Here is a 22,504-nt window from a genome sequence, read left to right as displayed (position 1 = left end):
GACTGCGAGTCGCTGCAGACTATACGTGTTCAAATTTTGCCAGTGCTTGTTTTTGTAAAGCAAAGTTCAAAGTGAGGCTGCATAGCTGTGCATAGGCAGTACAGAGCCCTCAGTTACTCCTGTGTAGGAGGCCTCCTTTAGACCTCAGATGGTCAGCTTCAAGTGTTGAGTCTTCGGGGCTCTGCTCACTTCATATATTTATAGAACAGCTACCTGTAGCAGTTGGTTAAGCTTCTTGATACCTTTAGAGTCCAGGTTTAGATTTACATCAAGGGCACCTGATACTTTTAAGAACTGTGGACCTGGAGCAGAGGAAGGAGTGTGCAGATTGGTTGCAACCTTTGATAAAGGGTGATTCTGGGCAATCTGAAACCCAGCGCCTTTAAGGCCATGACCATTTGGGGTTACGGCAGGACCAACAAAGTTAGTGGGCCAAACTGTGGCTTGAATCTGGAGGGGCCTGTGCCCAGCTGCCCTGTACACCTTGTTTGGAATTTATGCTTCCATGTTGATTCCAACCTGTCCCTCAGGAGGGAGACTTGCATTGCTACTGTAGCCAACTTCTATCTGTGGCTGTTAAAGCCAAATATATCAGGGTCTTTGCCGATTCAAACTTGTCCCTCAAGCTTCTGATTGTGAGAATTGTGCAATTGTGCGGCAATAGTTGCATAATTATAAATCTGTCGCGTTTGCCACATAATCCATCCTCTGCTACATAATCTGCAGATTTTAACAAAAAATATAAATGTGTTTCTAACTCAAATGGATCAGGAGTTACTAACAGTGCAGTGACCCGTGTTGCCGCACAGTGGAAGGCCCTATGCAAAGCTGTACTGGTCACCTTTCTGTTGCTTTTTTCTATATTTAGTTGTTAAATTGGTTCTAATGAGGTGCAACCAACGCCCATACAGTATTACCAAGTTTAAAAATTACGAAAGAACGAAGTAATGCTATAAAATGAATGTGACCCGTAATTTGCCTTTTTCTTGCTGCCTACTTTACTCATCCCTGCCGCATAATTCCAGTGGTGCTTCATATAAGGTTCATCGTGTGCTGGCAGTGTTCATTTTTGCAAGAACTGTGCACGCAGGGGCTACCTTGGAATTTCCAAGTTCTCAACACAAGGTCTTAAACAACTGTAGAATACAGTCACATATAAGGCGTCTCACCGTGGCGGTGGGATTGAATTACTTGCGGTTTATCTACCATGAATTATTGGCCTAGTCTCAGTGAAAGGGTCAAGTGAGACCCATCAGCTGAGGCCTCAGTACTTTTCAGAGGGACAAACAGGCCTCTGACCATCGATTCTCTGCACAGACTTGAAGCTGTGCCACCCTGCTTAGACCCTGGGCAGCTGCCCATGCAGAAGCAAGGCTTGGCAAGCACAGCCAGGCGGACAGACCTTTCCTGCAAAAACCTCCTGGCTTTGGAAGAAGCTGGGCAGCATTTTCAGGTTTAGATGACTGCCCATGAGGACGTTGGCTGAACGAACCCACTTTTGCTGTGTTCTACTGTTTGAGGGGTTGTTTTTATAGTGCAATGAGGACACTGCTGGTTCCAGCAGCTAACTGAGCTCTGGTTGGGCTTATAATCTGGTCAAGTTTATTAATTTAATTTATTGCACATATGAAAAAAATATTAAATGATAGAATGTGCAACTTCTGTTTTGGAGCGCTTGATCCCCGGAACTTCCTAGTGCTTGTTGGGGATAAAGTAGGAAGAATAATTAAGCTTGCATACACCATGCCCACTGCCAGCCTTAAACGGGCACTGCCCATGGCTGCCCTGAACATTAGTATGCCACTGTAAATATAAAGGCAGAAGGGGTGGCAGGGGCAGGAAACAGGTGACAATATTGTGGCCTGCAGAGATGCCATTCTGTTTGTGCCACCCAGGGCCGGCTTTAGGGATGGGCTAGCGGGGTCCATCCCCAGGGCAGCAGGCTTCAGAGGGGCCTAGGAGCGGTCTGCATTAAGGTCAGCAGAGTCCCTGCCCTTGGCTCCAAGACTGCAGACCTATTTTTAACACTCATCAGCCTGCTTTCTTGCCTCCCATCTCCTCTCACTCCCTGCTGCCATGCACTATTAACCCCCCTCCAACCAACAACTTGGCACCAGCGTGAGATGCAAATCTGTGCATAATTCAGGTGAGTGGGGTGGGGCAGGAATCTGTTCAGAGGCCTGACACTGCTAATGGAATCCTCCAGGGCCTGACCCCTGAACACAGGGGCTCCCCGCTGCCTCGTTTTATTCACCAGCAGGAGGGCGGCAAATGTATTTCCGCGCAGGGCACTACCTCGGCAAGGGAAACGGCCATTACAACGAAGCCGTTTCCACGAAATCGTTAACCACGCATGCAGTACAACGCATGCGTGGTTACCACGAAAGCCTTTACCACGCATACCTTTACTACGAGTTTTGTAGTAAAGGTATATGTGGTAAAGGTAAAAATTTAAAAAAGGGGGGCTTGGGGGGGTCTCCCCCCCAATAAAAAAAACTCACCTGATGTCACGTCGGGTTATGTATTTTATCAGCGTCGTTTAAGAGAAAACGGAAAATAAACTTCCGCTTTCTCTTAACGACGTATGACGTCACTACGCAAGCAATCGAGGTAAATGTTATGCGTGGTAAACGAATTCCGTTGTAACGCATGCGTGGTAAAGGCATGCGTTGCAACGGAATTCGTTGTAACGTCATACATTCCCCTGGCAAAGGCGGGCCCTGGAACACAAAAGGGTGATAAATGCAGAACATTCAAGGCACGGACAAGCATTAGGAACTGGGCAAGCGCCCATTGCTTCCGGGTCTCCCATCAACTCAGGCAACACCTACACATAGCATCTCAAAGCTGACAACTCATTTGCAACTGTGTGCAGCGCTGGGTGTGAATTTACAGGTGTCACGCATGTTTACTCCGCAGCCATGGGGGCTGCCTCGTTCTCGCTCCTATTACTCTTGCCATTGTAACGGGGAGGCCTTCCATCTTCGTTGCATGGAAAACACAGGCCATATACCGACTCGTAAAGAAGAGAGGCTGTGAGTGACGTACACATATGTATACAACGTAATACTGTGAAAGGCCACACGGACCTCTAGATTTACTCAAACCTTGAGATTGTCGCCAGGTTCCGCCTGACTCCTACTCGAAACACGCCAAATGCGCAAGCCAGACAGCCTGTAGTGCCAAGTATTTCCTGGAGTTGTGTGGCGCTTGCAAAGAACACAGTTGAGGCATGAGCATGCTCGTGGAGAAGGGTTGAGATGTGCAGTAGTGCAATCTCACACACGACACAAAGGTTGAGATCATTCTATGAAACCCCTGTGCTTCCGGGAAGGCCTGCCGCCGCATCACTTTGGTTTGTGTCCCGGACCCACACAGCAGCTGCTGCCAGCAAGCCTGCTCAGATAGTGCCCTGGGCAACACCAGAAGAACGCACGGACACTGCACAAGCGCTAGTTCACCGCCTAGAGCAGGGGTCTCCAACTTTTTCTGTAGTGAGAGCTACTTCTGGTCAATCAAATTCATCGTGAGCTACTAAAGGCCAAGAAACGTGCGCATTTTTCCGAGAGACCCCCCCACACCCAGCTGTAAGGATACTACAGTGTTTGAACTACAGCTGGCTGCGCAACCGCTTAATGTACTTTGTGCATTGATGAGGGCAGGAAGTTTATATTTGTAATAATATCCGGCCTAGCCTGTGAGTTATTTTAAAGCACGTAGACGCCAAAAAACCAGGTGTAATTCTAACCCCGTGACTAGATCAGCTACAGAAGTTTAAACATTTAGGAGACAGCTTTGAAAATTATTTACGTGCACTACAAACACTTCAAGAAACCGTTTCCTAATCATTGATTGAAAACGAAAAAGTAATCACCCCCAGTTTTCACCCATAATTCTCATAAGCAATAAGCGCGCGCTCCTTTACCCATCTCAAATACTATTTCCTCTCAAAACTAACAGGCCAGGGTAGGGGCTCGCTACGGGTGTGGAACTGATCAGGCCTGCGTAGGGCTCCTTAAAGCTTACCTGTTGCTCCGGTCGAACTGCTGGCAGGTTGAACAAGGCAGGTGGCACATATCCTGGTAGCCGTTTAATACTGCTTGCGCCACCTGCACCCTTTCCAGCACCGGCCGCTACGCTCTGCCATGCCTGCTGCTGTGCACTGGCACTCCACGCGCAGGATGAAAAGCGCAGTGCCATGGTTTGAAAGGCAGGTGGCGGGCTGGCGGCGGTGCATAGGCTACTGAACAACGTGATCCTCTTTAGCCCGCTCCTCCCCAGCTAAACTCAATTTGAGCAGCTGGTTTGGGAGAGGGCGGGCAACGTCGCCATAAAAAAAGGCCTAAATATTATAACGATGTTAACGGGCTACAAAATTTTGACGCTACCAGCGCGAGCTACTTACGGGGCCTTGGCGAGCTACCAGTAGCTCGCGATCGACCGGTTGGAGACCGCTGGTCTAGAGAGTCTCCAAGTCTATCAGGGGGCGCTAGTTCCAAGTAGACAACAATACTCGTGAGCATCCCACCCTAGTGATAACCTTTAGAGCACACACAATAACATGAACGGCTTCTAGGAGCTTGGAGAACAGGTGACATTGACAAGAATGTAAAACGTACATGCAGAATTGCAAATGGATAATTCTGCACAGTGAATGTCCATTTGTGTAAGCCTTCCCCATGAGAGGAGTTCACATTTATCATGAGGATCTTTTTTCAGTGCTCCTGGGACCTGGCCCACCCAGGGGCTCAAATTCAACGAAGCGCAGGAGTCTGCGCTTTGTTTTTTTTCCCTTCGGCCAACATTAGCGCTGGGTGCGCAAATATCGCAGATTTATTATTTTTTTTAATGCTTTTTTGGGCCCTGGGGGTCAGCAGGCCTAGGGGGTCAGGGTGTTTCTACCCTGCCCCCTTTGTTTCCCTGTCACACCGAGTCACAAGATGGCTGCCAACACTTCCTGGTTTGGAGTGTTGACAGCCAATTAGAATAAAGCTTGTGGTCGGGAGGGTCCGCGGATCCACAGCGCCTCCAAATATCGAAACTTTTATTTTTGATTTTCTCAGCAACTACTGAACGGATTTACAGCATTTAAAAAAAGGGCGCTTTCTGAACCAAGCACTGCCATTTTGCCAAATTTGGTGTAATTCCATTCAGCAGTTCGAACTGTAGCCGTGTCTAAAGTTTCCTATGGGAAATTCATTTTCAAACCTCTTTTTTTAATTTCTCAGGAACAATTGAACAAATTTACACCATTTAACAAAAAGATTTCTTTCTGAAACAAGGGCCACCATTTTGCCAGATCTGGTGTAATTCCGTTTAGCAGTTCGGGCCGTAGCCGTGTCTAAAGTTTCCTATGGAAAATAACATGGAGAAAACACGTTTTGGGACCCCCCTTTTTTCTCAGCCCCCACTTACTGAATCACCCTGAAACTTTCAATGTGAGCTGACCGGAACGCCTCACTAGTTTTGAAAATGTCGCGAAGATTCGTCAACCAGCGCCAAAGTTATTGGGAAAAGAATAAATGCTTTTCCTATGGAAACAAGATATATATATAGCCACAAAATTCTCCGAAGAATGGAATCACATACTCTCAGGACACAGGGGGGTTGAAGGATAGGGATTTTATTATGCTTTTTGATGAGAAACAGCCCTGCTCACACTTAAGAAGCTGTGTACCCAACATACATGAATACAGAGTCCCAACAGTAAGATAGGACCACACAACATTGCAATAATAGGGTAATGATGGGGTACACATGGGAGGTGACAGGACCCTGAAACTTAGACAACAAGAATCCAAATGTATCAAACCAAAAGTCCAGGGGGCCTTAACCTTGATGAAGATCTAGGAATTCATCTGCATGAAACATGAGAATATTATGCCCATCTGTAACCTTCTTTGCTTCTAGGATTGCAGTACTGTTATTTGGTACTTACTTTTTTAATTGCATGATACTTATGTATTCATGATATTCAATTTGGTTTTAATATGGTTTTTCTATTTTCTCTCCCTTGTTTTTCACGGCAGGAGGAAAAGAAGGCACCCATTCTACCTCGGTAGTTCATCTCTTGGGTACCCTACCCTTTTCTTCAGAGGCACATGGCGATGGCACAGCACTTAAGCTAAGGTTGTACACCCTCTTTTTTTGATTGTTTTTGTCCATGATGGCATACCTCATCTTCTATGTTTTTTGATTAATGATAGACCGTATAGTTGGGTATTGGCCCGGTATTATATAGTATACCCAGTAAGTGGTTTTTCTATCATACCCTGTTTTGGAAATGTAACATTTGATTGCAACTACCTCTTTGTTTTAATGTGCTTGAAAGGCAGCAATATTTAGTACTATACAGTGTATGTTGTATATAACGCGTTGAAACTGTCTAATGATTTCTCATCCTATATTTATCTGGGACAATATATTTACTTGACTTAATATGCACCGATACATTTTTCTATCTCGGTGTGGATAGCACTGTGCTAATCCTATGCTTCAAAATCAAAACTTTGATAGAAAAGCAGACATTTGAGGTGAGCAAATTTAGAATGTCGCTGGTGTTGCGGGTGCTCTATAGAGGAGCTGCCTTCCACCTAAATTGGGAACTACCCAGAGTTCTCTCCTTCTTTTTTGCATAATTTATGTGTCACTCTATGCCTGCAAGGGAATTGTTTTGACTTATACTGGGTGCTCCCTTGTGTTTGGACAAAGCTAAACCTCTCTGAAGAGCTGTAATGACAGCGAAACACGTGTCAGAGGTTGCTTTTATTCCTTTCAGGTAGGCTTGGATGGTATTTTACCAATCCAAAGCTGTAATATTGTGCCTGGAGTGGTAAATGGCTTTTGTCATTTTACAGCTCGGCGTGGATTGCACTGTGCTAATCCTATGCTTAAAGCCTTTGCTGTACATATGGCAAATGACTTTGTCTATTTCTATCTCGGTGTGGATAGCACTGTGCTAATCCTATGTTTAAAAACTTTGATAGAAAAGCAGACATTTGAGGTGAGCAAATTTAGAATGTCGCTGGTGTTGAGGGTGCTCTATACAGGAGCTGCCTTCCACCTAAATTGGAAACTACTCAGAGTTCTCGCCTTTTTTGCATAATTTATGCGTCACTCTATGCCTGCAAGGGAATTGTTTTGACTTATACTTGGTGCTCCCTTGTGTCTGGACAAAGCTAAACCTCTCTGAAGAGCTGTAATGGCAGCGAAACACGTATCAGGGGTTGCTTTTATTCATTTCAGGTTGGCTTGGATGGTATTTTACCAATCCAAAGCTGAAATATTGTGCCTGGAGTGGTAAATGGCTTTTGTCATTTTACAGCTCGGCGTGGATAGCACTGTGCTAATCCTATGCTTAAAGACTTTGCTGTACTAATGGCAAAAGACTTTGTCCATTTCTATCTCGGTGTGGATAGCACTGTGCTAATCCTATGCTTAAAAACTTTGATAGAAAAGCAGACATTTGAGGTGAGCAAATTTAGAATGTCGCTGGTGTTGAGGGTGCTCTATGCAGGAGCTGCCTTCCACCTAAATTGGGAACTACCCAGAGTTCTCTCCTTCTTTTTTGCATATATATATATATATATATATATATGCCTTTACCATTCGTACCTTTACAATGAAAATTCATGTAAAGGCATATGTGTGGTAAAGACTTAAATGATAATGGCATACGTGGTAGTATCACAGTCATTGTAATGACTGTGGGGTAACTGCATGCGTGGTAATGGCATGTGTGGTTCTGTCATACAACTGAGGGGGCACAACCACAAAGGGTTTACTATGGAATTCAGAAAACAATGGAGGAAAAAATGCAAGTGCTAAGAATGCTTAGTTAACGTCCTACTTCACAGAATACTAGGTCAAAAAAATAGCAACAACCAAATGGGTCTTAACTAAAAAGATGTTGGAGGTCGGGAGAGCATTTAAAGAAGCAAGATGGATGATTTTTTATTATAATCTTCCTTTTCTTTTTTATTGTTACATCAGATAATAAAATGCAAAAAACCTCACAAAAGAAACACTTTTGACATCAACATAAACTCATACAAATACATTAAAATGATGTCTAAAAATGTTTTTAAAATCTTAAAATCACTTAAGAGGAAACATTTGTTATAAAAAAATGCTTTACTATGGAATGAATCTGTCCAAACACCCTAATATTTTGGGTCTTGTCAGCTACACCGCATAAAAAATTTGGAGACAGAGTAGACAATGACCACTCTTGAATCAGTTTTACACATTCTTAAAGCATTTATTCTGTACGATATGCCCCTACTACATAACGAGACAACTGTTCATAGTGAAATCTACCCAGCAAGAGGTATATATTAGATCCACTGATTATTAACTAGCATTGATGGCCCGCAAATCATGGCATTGCTGTAGCCGCGTGTATTCACAGGACACCATAAAGGATTTGTGAAGGGTCCATGCCTCTAGATATACCAATTTGTTTTTCCTTTAATATCTCAAAAACTATTTAACGGATTAACACCAAATCACAAAAAAGTATGCTTTCCAGACCAAGATCTGCCAAATTTGGTGTAATTCTGTTCAGCGTTTCAGGCTGTAGATGTGTCTACAATCTCTATGGGAAAGTTATGGGTCTGTGAGGGACCCTTGATGGGATCAAAATGGCCGGAAACAAATGTTTTTCCAACATACGCAAGTTTGCGGATGCTGTGCAAAATGTGCGACTCTGCGGATGCGACGTGCAGCCACTATTTTATATATTGAGGAATGGTCCTATGGTGGGAAATTTGGCAGAAATGTCATAGAAGGGGTCAGGGTAGGGATACCTTGACCGCTGATGTAATATAGGAGTCTGTGAGGGACCCTTGATGAGAAGAAAAAAGCGATCAGTATTTGCGGAGCCACAGCGATACTCAGAGTGGCCGTCCATGTACATTTGTGGCAGGTCCGCAAATGCAGCTGTAAATAAAAAAAACATTTACTCACAGACCCACTCAGAGACTCACACACTCAAACACACATCCACTCAGACAGTTACGCATCCACTGACAGACCCCCTCAAACACCCACACACTCACTCAGAGACCCACTCAGACACTCAAGCACCCGCTCACAAGACCCTCTCAGATACTCACACACCCACTCACAGACCCACTCAGATACCCACACACCCACAGATCCATTCAGACACTCACATACCCACTCACAGACCGACTCAGGCACTCGCATATCCACTGTCAGACCCACTCAAACATGCACAGACCCACTCACAGACCTACTCAGACACTCACGCATCCATTCACAGATCTATTCAACACTCACACCCCCACTTTTAGACCCACTAATTCATCAAACACCCACTCACAGACCCACTCAGGCACTCACACACCCACTCACAGATCCACACAGATACTCACATACCCACTCACAGACTCACTACCATTCTGACACACCCATTTACAGCCCCACACAGATGCGTACACACACTAACTCACAGACCCATTTAGATACAGACCCTCTCAGACACCCACACGCCCATTCACAGACACTCAGAAACTCACACACCTACTCACAGATCCACCCAATCACACACCCACTCAGACACTCACACATTGATTCTCAGACCCAATTACACACTCACACACCCACTCACAGACCCATTCAGAGACTCACACACCCTCTCATACTGTGACATACCCATTCACAGACCCAATCATATAGTAACACACCCACTCACAGATACTCTTGCACCGACTCACAGCCCCTCTCAGACACTCACATACCCACTCACAGACCCACTCAGACACCAACACACCCACAGATCAATTCAGACACTCACACACCCACTCACAGACCCACTCAGACACTCATATACCCACTCGAACACTCACACACCAACTCACAGATCTATTCCACACTCACACACCCACTCTCAGACCCACTCATACAATCAAACACCCACTTACACACCCACTCAGACACACTCAGAAACTCATACACCTACTCACTGATCCACTCAGTCATACACCCACGCACACACCCACACACCAATTCTCAGACCCACTTACACACTCAAACACCCACTCACAGACCCACTCAGAGACTCACACACCCACTCACAGATCCACACAGACACTCACATACCCATGCATACTGTGACACTCCTACTTACAGACCCACTCAGATACTTACACACCCACTCACAGACACTCTCTCACCAACTCACAGACCCACTCAGAAACTCATGCACCCAGTTACACACCCACTCAAACACTCATGCCCCCACTCACAGACCCATGTAGGCACTCACACACCCACTCACAGATCCACACAGGAACACACTCACAGACCCAGACAGCCACCCACATACACACTCATATGCTTACAGATCCACTCACAGACACTTTCACACCCACTCACAGACCCACTCATGCACTCACACACTCACTCAGAGACCCACTCAGACACTCAAGCACCCGCTCACAAGACCCTCTCAGATACTCACACACCCACTTACAGACCCACTCAAATACCCACACACCCACAGATCCATTCAGACACTCACATACCCACTCACAGACCCACTCAGACACTCGCATATCCACTGTCAGACCCACTCAAACATGCACAGACCCACTCACAGACCTACTCAGACACTCACGCATCCATTCACAGATCCATTCAACACTCACACACCCACTTTTAGACCCACTAATTCATCAAACACCCACTCACAGACCCACTCAGGCACTCACACACCCACTCACAGACCCACTCAGACACTCATATACCCACTCAGACACTTACACATGCACTCACACACACCCTCAGACACTTATGTACCCACTCACAGACACATGTAGGCACTTACACACCCACTCACAGATCTACACAGGCACTCACACACACACTCAGAGACCCACACAGACACACTCAGACACTCATGCACCCACTCAGAGACCCACTTAGAGACTCACTTACCCACCAAGAGATGTACTCAGGCTCTCACACACCCACTCACACAGCCATTGAAACACACCCAGAATCACTCACACAGTTGCAAATCCTGAATACGCTGCTATGCATTAAATGTGGGCCTTTGGTTTGTGGATTCAATATAGATTCGCAAATTCAAATAAGAAAGTAAAAATAGGGATTTAAGAAGAAAATGAACTAGTGTTGAGGAAAAGGGGTTGCTCTGAAAACAGCCTTTGTGTTTATTGTGTGTAGATGCTAATTATTCATAAAACAAAATGCATTTTTTTCCGTTGCTGAGGAACACACTGTTGCTTTTCTCTGTGAAATGAACTTCATCATCCATTAAGCGGCAGCTGAGAAAAAAGAGGGGGCTCCCAAAACACAAAATCCCCATGCGTTTTCCATAGACTTCTTTAAGGAGCTTAACTGATTGACACTACATTTAGCAGAAAGCTAGATCTTGGTCGGCTGATTGTGTTTTTGTTCAGTAAATTAAGGTTGAAAAATAATTGGATATCTAGATGGTTGGGTCCGTAAGAGACTTGAGAAAGTCTCGAAGGAGTGGCAATTTAAAATTATTGCACTCGTATTGGCCAAGGGAACTTTTTTCCATTGGCCCATCTCACTCCTGCCGGAGTAAGACTCACACAGGAGTGAGTGCTCTGACTGGTTGCCAGAAACATGAGAAAAATGTTGCTGCCAGCCATTACAGGACTCAAGAGTTAGTCCCCTGACCTGAAATAAACAAAATGTAACATAAGGGAGTAGGAGAGGGATAACCTCCCTAAACCTCCGGCCCCACAGAGGGACTCAGAGAAACACCCATGGAGCTAAATACAAAATAATCAGCATTTTTTATCACATTCCCTCGAGACACCTGCATGAAAAATAAAAGAAAATGGGGGGCGGCACCTCTACCCTAGCCATATTCGGCTGAAGTAGGCCATGGGATTAGGTTGTCTGCTCTGCCCCCGGTACAAACCCATTGGGTATAAGATTTGCACATTGATAAGTCTTGTTAGCCCTCATAGTGGAGGGTTGAACGTTGTTTTGCCAACTGCAATTAAGGGTATATTTATACTTTACTAACTCTATGCCTGAATGTTACTTTGTGGGAAAGCTTATGCAGAATTCAGTAGGCAGGAGTTGGATATGATGACAAGCAAATCTAAAGGCTTGATTGGTTCCTTGGGAACATTTATGTCAGATGCTATAGGACTGATATTTTTATTCTGAAAAGTTACACAAACGTCTGTTAGCTTGAAACATTTATTGTGAACACTGTTTGTTAAAGTCAATATACCTTTAAGGTGTATTGTCAATGCACTATGTTAAATGCCGGTGGCAGACATTTTGCTATATGAAATCTCATGGATTACCATAATAGGTAAAGATTTGATAAAGTTTACTCCATCTCACAAACACTTGAAGTTGAAGATTTGCAATGTGATTATCCATGTTAGGCCCCTTTCAAAGGGGTTGTATATTTTTAGCCAACTGTATTTTTGTATATATTTATAATTGTATGACTGTGTTCCTGAGGTTTGCCTGCTCATGTGCAATACATGAAGCCTTAGTGGGCACTGGAGGCAAGCTAATGTTGAAGGCTTTATTGGTTCATTGGGAAAGGTTATGTTAGATGCCACACATTTGAGAAATGTGTAATGGAAAATGATGACAGCATTAGGCCTGACTTATTTATTGTGAATATAATATGGTAAAGCCAATAGGCCTTTACGGGTGGATTGATGTTATACTGCATTAATGCCTAAAGACAGGCCATTTGCTGCAAGGAATATCACAGATTACTCTAGTTAGCAAAGATTTGATTACTTCCTTTGACAAACCTAGGGTAGATAATTTGCTCTTGTGAGAATCCTTACTAGACCCTCATAGGAGGGTCTGGGAAGCATAGTTGTCTGTCAGGCCCTTGTAATAAAAACAAACTCTACCTATGCTTATTACATAAGGGGTCTGCCTTCTTCTCTCTGTGTAACTGTCATTCACAGTCTGCTTCTCCCTATTACTGCATACTGCCTGGGGTGATGGGTTACCCCAGTTCTGCAACTGGATCTGCGTGTAATGGCATTTTGCGTGAATTAGTGAAAATTAGTGTGTTTCAGTGTCTCAGCTGGTGGTCAGTCCTTTAGTTTTCCATTTTCCTTTAAAATGCCCCCTTTAATTTTTTTCTGTCTATTTCTTCTATTTTTCAGAGCACCCTGCAGTTCTCGAAAGAGTCTTACTAGACACCCACTTGGCATTCATTTGATTTGCAGTATGCTGCATTCTGTGACGGATCACTGACAGAATATCGACAGTCAAAATATCGACAGCCAAAATATCGAGGTAAAAATATAGAATGCCAGAATATCGACCTCCTATCTACAAACAGGTAAGTAAAAAAATATCGACTCCAAAATATCGATAGGAAAAAATATAGACAGTCAAAATATCGATTTTTTAAAATGTCTTAAAAGTAATTTTAAAGTACTATAATAATAAATATAACTATTTTAAACATACTTAAATAAACCTAAAATTAATAAATATTTATTGTAACTTAAAAATAAAAAAAATTAAAACATATATATATATATATGAGCACAGGTTCCACAGGCAGCAACAGCTCACAGGTTCGACTCCCACCGCTACCGCCAAGAAACTGGAGACCCAAGTTGATCTGTGAGTAAATTTTATTCTGCAACAGACAGCATAACGTTTCGGCCTACACGAGGCCTTGGTCACATATATATATATTCCTTCAATCCTTCTCCAAAGTATATAAAGTAGGCACCGACACCGTGAGATAAATATCAAGGATTATTCTTTATTCCATACCGTAGACGCGTTTCGACGGACCCAGCCGCCTTGGTCACTACATATATACATATTATTAACAAAACATATACAATATTATTCCATAAGATAGCGAGAGGTTTAAATTTACTATTCCAACTCCAGTGAGTGCAACAGTAGGGAAAGCGTTGGATAGCGTAGGGGTACAAATTACTATTCCCACTCCAAAGAGTGCAAAAGTAGGGAAAGCGTTGGATAGCGTAGGGGTGATAATTACTATTCCAACTCCAGCGAGTGCAACAGTAGGGAAAGCGTTGGATAGCGCAGGGGTAAAAATTACTATTCCAACTCCAGCGAGAGCAACAGTAGAGAAAGCGTTGGATAGCGTAGGGGTAAAAATTACTATTCCCACTCCAGCGAGTGCAACAGTAGGGAAAGCGTTGGATAGCGTAGGGGTAAAAATTACTATTCCCACTCCAGAGAGTGCAACAGTAAGGAAAGCGTTGGATAGCATAGGGGTAAATTTTAATATCCCCACTCTAGTGAAAATAAATTAATCTAAGTCACATAATTATAAATTAATCAATTAATACATTTTAATTACCAATTAAAAATTAATTAATTACCAACTAAAAATTAATTAACAAGTTATTTAAAATAAATACCAATTAATTAATTATCATGTTTAATTAATTATATTAAATTACTTCCCACCCTATTCCCCTATAAACCCACAACCCGCTACTACAAATACAATAATATTATTCACATCATTATTAATTAATCAACTAATAAAAATTAATTAACAATTAATTAATTATCAATTAAAAATTCATTGACAATTTATTCAAAATAAATACCAATCAATTAATTAATTAACATATTTAATTAATTACAATTAAATTACTACCCACCCTATTCCCCTATAAACCCACAACCCACTACAGAAAATAAAATAATATTATTCACATAATTATCAATTAAACAATTAATTAAAATTAATTATCAATTTGAAATTAATTATTTATCGATTAAAAATTAATTAACAATTCAAAATAAATACCAATTAATTAATTAACATATTTAATTATTTATAATTAAATTACTTCCCACCCTATTCCCCTATAAACCCACAACCCGCTACAGAAAATAAATTACTAAAACTAAAATATTTATCAATTAATCAATTAAAATTAATTACCAATTATATTTTAATTAATTACCAATTAATAATTAATTTACAATTAATTCTAAATAAATAACAAAAAATAAAATAACATATTTAATTAATTATAATTAAATTACTTCCCACCCTATTCCCCCATAAACGCACAACCCGCTACAGAATTATATTACACAAAAAGAAAAATTAATATTAACACCTAAAATTCGATATTTTTGTTGTCTATATTATGTCTAGTCGATATTATGGTTTAAGAACAAAGGGTGTCCCGAGTTGATGGACAGTATCGTCCTATTTATGTGTCAATATTGAGAGACAGCATACCATACTCTCGGTGGGAAAGGCAAAAATATGTATTCTAATTCTCAAAAACAGTCACATCCAGGGACAGTTGCAAATTATTAACACATTCTAAGTAATTCCACAGGCGAAAGAAATTAATCAAACTTGTCAAAACATGTATTGGTAAACAATTTGAGTTAGATTTATTACACAATTCAGTTACAATTCATATACAAAAATAGTTTAAAAACATTTCACATTGGTTAAAAAAATTTACTTCAAGCACATAGTAAAACAAGAAGAATCAACAAAGTCGACGCGGCGTTTCGGCTTTCTTTTAGTACGCCTTCATCAGGACTGATTCTAAACAAGTAAAACATTAAAAACACAAAGTTACCAGCCATTTTTTAGATTTGAACAAGTTCTGCCTCTCTTTTTATAAAACAAGAAAACTGTTACTTTTCCCCATGGTTGTACTATTTTTACAAAGCATTGTAGAGCTGTTTTTTTGGGCTTTCTGTTCATCTCAAAATACATATTCAAATGTTCAAGTACTATTTTTCTTTAAGTCAACTTGATATCACAATAAATATTATAGGAAACGATGCTATTTGCCTCTCCCTTGGACCTAGATCCAATGCTATACCCTTACAATATTGACACTGTCGTAGTGCATTCTTGTTTTGCACTAACATACCTTATTCCAGGTTGTGCCTAGCTGGAAACCGTTAGGTGGATCGGAAAGTCTTATGGACTCTTGAGTTATTCTCAGGTCACAGGATGCTTTTCTCAATTCGCAATGCCTGCTGTTTCTAAATAAGAAATTAAGGCATTATCAGCGAGAAATTAAGATGGGATTGATAATGCCTTAATTTCTTATTTAGAAACAGCAGGCATTGCGAATTGAGAAAAGCATCCTGTGACCTGAGAATAACTCAAGAGTCCATAAGACTTTTCGATCCACCTAACGGTTTCCAGCTAGGCACAACCTGAAATAAGGTATGTTAGTGCAAAACAAGAATGCACTACGACAGTGTCAATATTGTAAGGGTATAGCATTGGATCTAGGTCCAAGGGAGAGGCAAATAGCATTGTTTCCTATAATATTTATTGTGATATCAAGTTGACTTAAAGAAAAATAGTACTTGAACATTTGAATATGTATTTTGAGATGAACAGAAAGCCCAAAAAAACAGCTCTACAATGCTTTGTAAAAATAGTACAACCATGGGGAAAAGTAACAGTTTTCTTGTTTTATAAAAAGAGAGGCAGAACTTGTTCAAATCTAAAAAATGGCTGGTAACTTTGTGTTTTTAAGGTTTTACTTGTTTAGAATCAGTCCTGATGAAGGCGTACTAAAAGAAAGCCGAAACGCCGCGTCGACCTTGTTGATTCTTCTTGTTTTACTATGTGCTTGAAGTAAATTTTTTTAACCAATGTGAAATGTTTTTAAACTATTTTTTTATATGAATTGTAACTGAATTGTGTAATAAATCTAACTCAAATTGTTTACCAATACATGTTTTGACAAGTTTGATTAATTTCTTTCGCCTGTGGAACTACTTAGAATGTGTTAATAATTTGCAACTGTCCCTGGATGTGACTGTTTTTGAGAATTAGAATACATATTTTTGCCTTTCCCACCGAGAGTATGGTATGCTGTCTCTCAATATTGACACATAAATAGGACGATACTGTCCATCAACTCGGGACACCCTTTGTTCTTAAACCACTGTCTTTCCCCCCAGTCCCTAAAAAATTCTGTGAGGGGTCCTCCTTCCTTTTTATTCTTGTCGATATTATGTCCATTGTATATTTTTGATTCGATATTATGTCCATTTTATTCGATATTAAAATTTTCTAGTCGATATTTTGGTAGTCTATATTATGTCTAGTCGATATTATGTCCATTCTATATTTTTTACTCGATATTATGTTTAGTCGATATTAAAAACTCGATATTTTGACTCTATACCTCTGTGACACCACTTTTTCTAAACTGAACTGCGAAACTTGGAAGTATACTGTCCTGAGAAACATGATGCTGACCTCCCTGGATCAGTACAATATGTTATACACTACAGCATTCGAAGATGGCCACTCTTTTGTTTACTGAGCATCCATCTACCTTGGATTGGTCTTGTACACAGTATATCATGTTTTTTCACTTCAAGGCGGCTAACATGTTTCTTCTAAATGTGGCAGATATACCGGAACTTTAAACCAACAATACATTTTGTACAACCACACTGAAAGAGAGATGCCTACTGCTATTGTTAACTTTTGATTTTGATTGTAAGTATTTTCCCATCAACTTTACTTGGCCCCATGTTTTCTAGTTTTCTACCTTTTTTATTTGAATATATCTTTCATATGCTTGTGGAGTTTGTGTATCTGTTTTATTTCTTTTGGGTAAGTGGTGAATTCAAGAATGACTTGGTGGATGAATAGATGTATTAGTGCAATAGTGAGTGACAAAGAGCATGAAATATTGACTTACTGAGTGCCTAATCTCATCAGTGATTTAAGAGACACTTTCCTTCATAAGCCAGCCCTTTTGGCATTGCCATAGTTTGTTCTGTATTTTACTTGTCTTTTCGATAGAATCTAAACTGGAATCATTTGCCCACTTTCCGATGGGCTACTGTGCTCGTTCTGTGTCTTCCTTCCTACAAACTAACTGACACCTGCATGCTGATGTACGGTTACAACTCTGTCAGTACTGCCCTACTTTGTAAAGCAGCATTTGTAATGCGTCATGGGGCTCAGCTTTCTTGACGCCCCACTGTCTACATAACTGAAGCATGTCTTGTTGTTTGCACGAATTGTTATCAACTTAAAGAAAAAAATCAATAAACAGATTCCAACAGAAACGGAGTATCAATAGCAGTACCTGTACTCCCTTGAAAGTTCTTGTTGTTGATGATAACACATTTGCCAACATGTGCATAGTTCATGTTATAAAGATATGGTTGCGCAACAACTCGGTGCTCAGTTTTAGCGGAGGAGGCCGGTGGCTGTTTCATCTCCTTCTTGCTGCTAAAAACAGTTTACATGAGCCAGAGTTTAGCGTTTGTAAGTTTTGGCAACAAACAAACAAATATTCTCTAATGGATTAACATTATTAGCCTGAGCAGATACCACATATATGTTATTATTAACCATGTTTTAGGTTTCATGGGAACATTAAGGTGCAACAAAACAAAAATGTACGTGCTAGCATTTTTAGGGATCATGTTCATGTGCCATGCTTCAAGAAAACAAGTTTCACATTCCAAACTTGCAAAACCAAATTCCAAGCATAATCGCATAGAAAGGTGTTGAGAGCACGGCCATGAATCATGCTTCAAGCAGACACACTGCAAAACCAGTTTGGAGAAACTCAGAGAAAGGATGACCACTGAAGATCAAAACATTGAAATACGATATAAATCAGCAAGCTTTAGACAGTTAGAGACATTTGTAGGCCGGTTCCTCAGAACTGTGAACTTTTTCCTTTGTTGAGTCAGTATACAACCCACTGTGCAGAACAGCTGTGTAGAATATTGTGAGTTGGATTTCATTGAGGAGGAAGAGAAACACGAATGTTCTGGTAAAAAAGAAGTCAAAAAAATCCTGGGACAAAAAGTTTAAAGACAAATCTTGTTTCTGTGAAAACTGCATAAGATTCAATATAGAAACAACCTAGATGTTCCATGTCCATCACAAGAATGTAAAGGCTATTATTAAAATATTTAACTTCTAAACCTAATTCATCACAGTTCTCCATGATGAGAATCGTAAGTGACTCTCTTTTACACTATGAGGGAAAGGGGCATGGACACCAATTGGAGGTCTCCAGGGGTTGCTACTGTGAGACCTAGGCAACCTGTTGCGACCCCTGTCACTTTGTTTGAGGCCCCTGCCCTAGCCCGTGGATCCCAATCACATTCCACAGTATATATATATATATATATATATATATATATATATATATATATATATATATATATATATATATATATATATATATATATATATATATATATATATATATATATCTCAGCAGATGTAGGTTGGATTTCATTTCACCTCAAAACAACGTGATGTAGTCCAAGTGCTTTAGCATAACATACTTACTCGTATGCTGCCAGACAGAGACTGCCCAGTCGGTCTGCCTGGTCCTACCTTGCAGCAGAAGGAGAATGGGAGATATTACCAAGCCTGTGAGGTGCTGGAAACGAGGTGACAATTGTCCTTTGTACATGTTGGTACCAAGCCCCAGCAGCCCAAGCTGCATCTCTTACTTAATGTGATCGTACAGGTAGGCAGTGGAGCTAAACGTGTATTAAAGTTCATAAAAGTAGCTAAAAGAAAATACAGTTATGCTGTGCACACATTCTGCATCAATGACGCCCTTTGCAGCTCTGTAAATGCTGGCAATTTCCAGGCTCTGATCCTTTTAGATTTAAGTGATTTCCCCCCATTTTGTGTCATTCCAGAGTACCGGTACACAACGTCCCTCGCGGTTCGGCGCTTATCCCACCCTTTTTAACATTTACGTCAGACGACTGGCTGAGGTTGCGAAATCCCTTGAAACCTCACTAGTGTCGTATGATGATGACACTCAGCTGCTCATCTCCTGGTCAGCAGAATCGCCCAGCGACTGTGCTAATTTTAAAAACTGTCTGACAGAGTCGCTGGATGGATGCACGATAACTGCTCAAAACTTTGTGCCATCTAAACGGACATCCTCCTGCTGGGTAGGCATACTCATCTTTGGAATGACCAAGGGTGGCTGGCAACATTGGGATCCCCCCCCCACCCCGAACCTAAATCAGTGGTCGACAACGTTGGGTTATATATGGAAAATTCTTTATCCTTTGAAACCCAAGTCAAAACGCTACCTGGTCACTGTTTTGGCATCCATAGGAACCGTAAGCCATTCTGGGTTTCTTTCCCCAGCAAACACGCCAACTGATCGTGCAATCCATGGTCCTATCACGACTTGATTGCTGCAATATCCTGTATTTGTGATTACAAAAATCCATTCTGAATATCTTGCAGGTCATTCAAAACACCGTTGGGAGACTTTTTTTTTCCTTCCCAAGTTTCAGTTCTGCCTTCCATCTTCTTGTCAAGCTCCACTGGCTACCTATCAGAAAGCCCACCAAATTCAAGGGCCTAAGTACCTCTCACAAAATTCTATATCAGCAAGGCACCCCCAGCCTGGCTACTCTGATGCATTTCTACATGTTCTCTAGAGCACTTTGGTCTGCTGATTTAAACCTGGCCTATATCTTCCACTACAGCACAGCCAGAATGGAGGCTGCTCCTTTTGTGTCTTAGCCCCGACCCTATGGAACTCTATGCCACCTAACATTAGGAAAATTCAGGATCACTTAAAATTCCGGAAACAGTCGAAATCCTGGTTGTTCTCCAGCTAGGCTACTGTTCTCTGTCTTACTGCTTCCATGTCTCACCTGTGACTGGTGCCGGGAGGCCCCTTTGGGGGTATCTGGGTACTTTAGAAATCCTTATAACATAAGATGATGAAATGATGAGTCCCCATGCCCTGGATTAGTGTTGAAATGTGAGGTCCCCACAAGTGGGCTCAGGTGCTGCATTAAGTGTTTAAATAATCGCTTGATGCGGGCCTAGTGCATTATCAATAATGAAATTCTGTGTGATATGCATTTGCTCCATTCCAGTTTGTTGTAGCCTCAGAAGCAGCTGCTCTGATCGCAGGTAAACTTTGTGCACACACTGAACCCGTCTTTACCAGCGCCCCTAGCAGACAGGGTTCTTTAAAAATATGTTTTTTAATCCTTCTCATGTCGAACATGGCCCTGAGTCGACTCTGCATGCAGGGCCGGCTTTAGCTCTGGTGGTGCCCGGTGCGACAATCATTTTTGGCGCCCCCACATTCCATGACCGCCTCTTTGGATTCTCTCCCTGCCACTGGTCAAAAGTGCCCCTCATCTTTCCAATCATAAGCCATAGCTAAACACAGCGCCCCTCTCCTGAGGTCAGAGTCCCCTCCACAGCACCCGGTGCGGCTGCACCCGTCGAACTGCCCTAAAGCCGGCCCTGTCTGCATGTCCCTGCGTTCTCCTTTCGGGTGTCCTTGCCCTGCACACCGGGGCTCATCTCCTCCATTCCTCAATGACCCAGCCTCAACTCTTCTTTAGGGAGCCCGCCATCAATTGGTGTACAGATCAGACATTTTATTACTATAAGGCACCTTTCAATTCGATCGTAATCGGAGGTGTAAAGGCGTGCTTTATTTGTGTGTTCTTTAAATACGTGTCTCTCTACAGCCCAGGCAGCACAAACAGAAGCCCTCTGGGGAGGCTGGAGTTGGGTAAAAATAAGAAATTTTCCTTGATCTGTCTGACAAAAGCTGCATCAGTTTCTAGCGTCATTATAATAAGACATTTTTAGATAAGTAGTGCCTGGAAAGGATTAATTTGAGCTATGGCCTAAATCTTTTTTTTTAGACAATCTAGAATATGCAATGCTTGCAAATGTGGCATGAGTTTGAGCCACTCGTTTTCATAATATTGTGCCTTATTTTGGTCAGACTGCATACTAGTTTCTAAAATCTTTTTGTGTTTAATGCTCATTTATATACGCCGAACTTGACCCGAAGGTATTGGAGTACTTTACATGAGCAACGGTTACGTTACACAAGGACACATTCAGGTACGGGGAGATTAAGTGATTTGCCCAGAATCACAAGATGTGGACGCGACCTAGAGGCTCGAACCCTGGTTTCCAGCACCAAAGTCGGCAATCCAGCAGGCGGACCACATCCTCTCCCCAATTAATAATTAATTAATAAACCAGCGGATATAATGCAGGATGGTCCTTCGTCGGCTTGAAGCATTTGGTGCTCTTGTGTTTTAAGGCAAATGGATTATTCAGAATTAAGTAGATCCATGGTTTGAATTTAGAGTGTTCCAGTCTTTGGGATTTGTGCCCACCTGATTTGGTAATGCAAAAAACAACTACAGACTGGGGCAAAGTGGGCTTCTCGTGCTCGTGGGTCTCAGTGCAAGTGCACCTCCTGCAACATTGATCGCTATACCCCTGAACCTGTGAGCTGGAACCGCCGGGGTCTGTGCCCTCTGCACCCAGCACCACGGTCTCTTCGTTGCCCCGTCAGAGCAACTTTTATTAAGTGTAGTGTACTGAAAATCTGAAATCCACAATGTGAACAAAGAAAAGAAGGGGTCAATTCCTATCTTGCCCAAAATGTAAGATCCTATGCAATTATCTGATTTCACCATGCCTCCTCTTCCT

The 22,504-nt window shown here is 41.8% G+C and overlaps 1 protein-coding gene across 1 annotated transcript in view; it reads right to left on the bottom strand.

The window, feature by feature from the left end:
• The window catches only part of LOC144755186 (caspase-7-like), a 142,152-nt gene that overhangs the window by 106,081 nt on the left and 13,567 nt on the right, over nucleotides 1–22,504 (bottom strand). The window contains exon 3 of the mRNA XM_078643850.1: nucleotides 18,114–18,259. Within this exon, the coding sequence (XP_078499976.1) occupies nucleotides 18,114–18,259 (146 nt within the window). The remainder of the gene's footprint in view (nucleotides 1–18,113; nucleotides 18,260–22,504) is intronic.

This window comes from Lissotriton helveticus, chromosome 5_1 (genome assembly GCF_964261635.1).
Source record: "Lissotriton helveticus chromosome 5_1, aLisHel1.1, whole genome shotgun sequence".
Classification (NCBI taxonomy): domain Eukaryota; kingdom Metazoa; phylum Chordata; class Amphibia; order Caudata; family Salamandridae; genus Lissotriton; species Lissotriton helveticus.
Note: the sequence above shows the minus strand (reverse complement) of the source record. Positions and strands in the feature narration are given on the sequence as shown.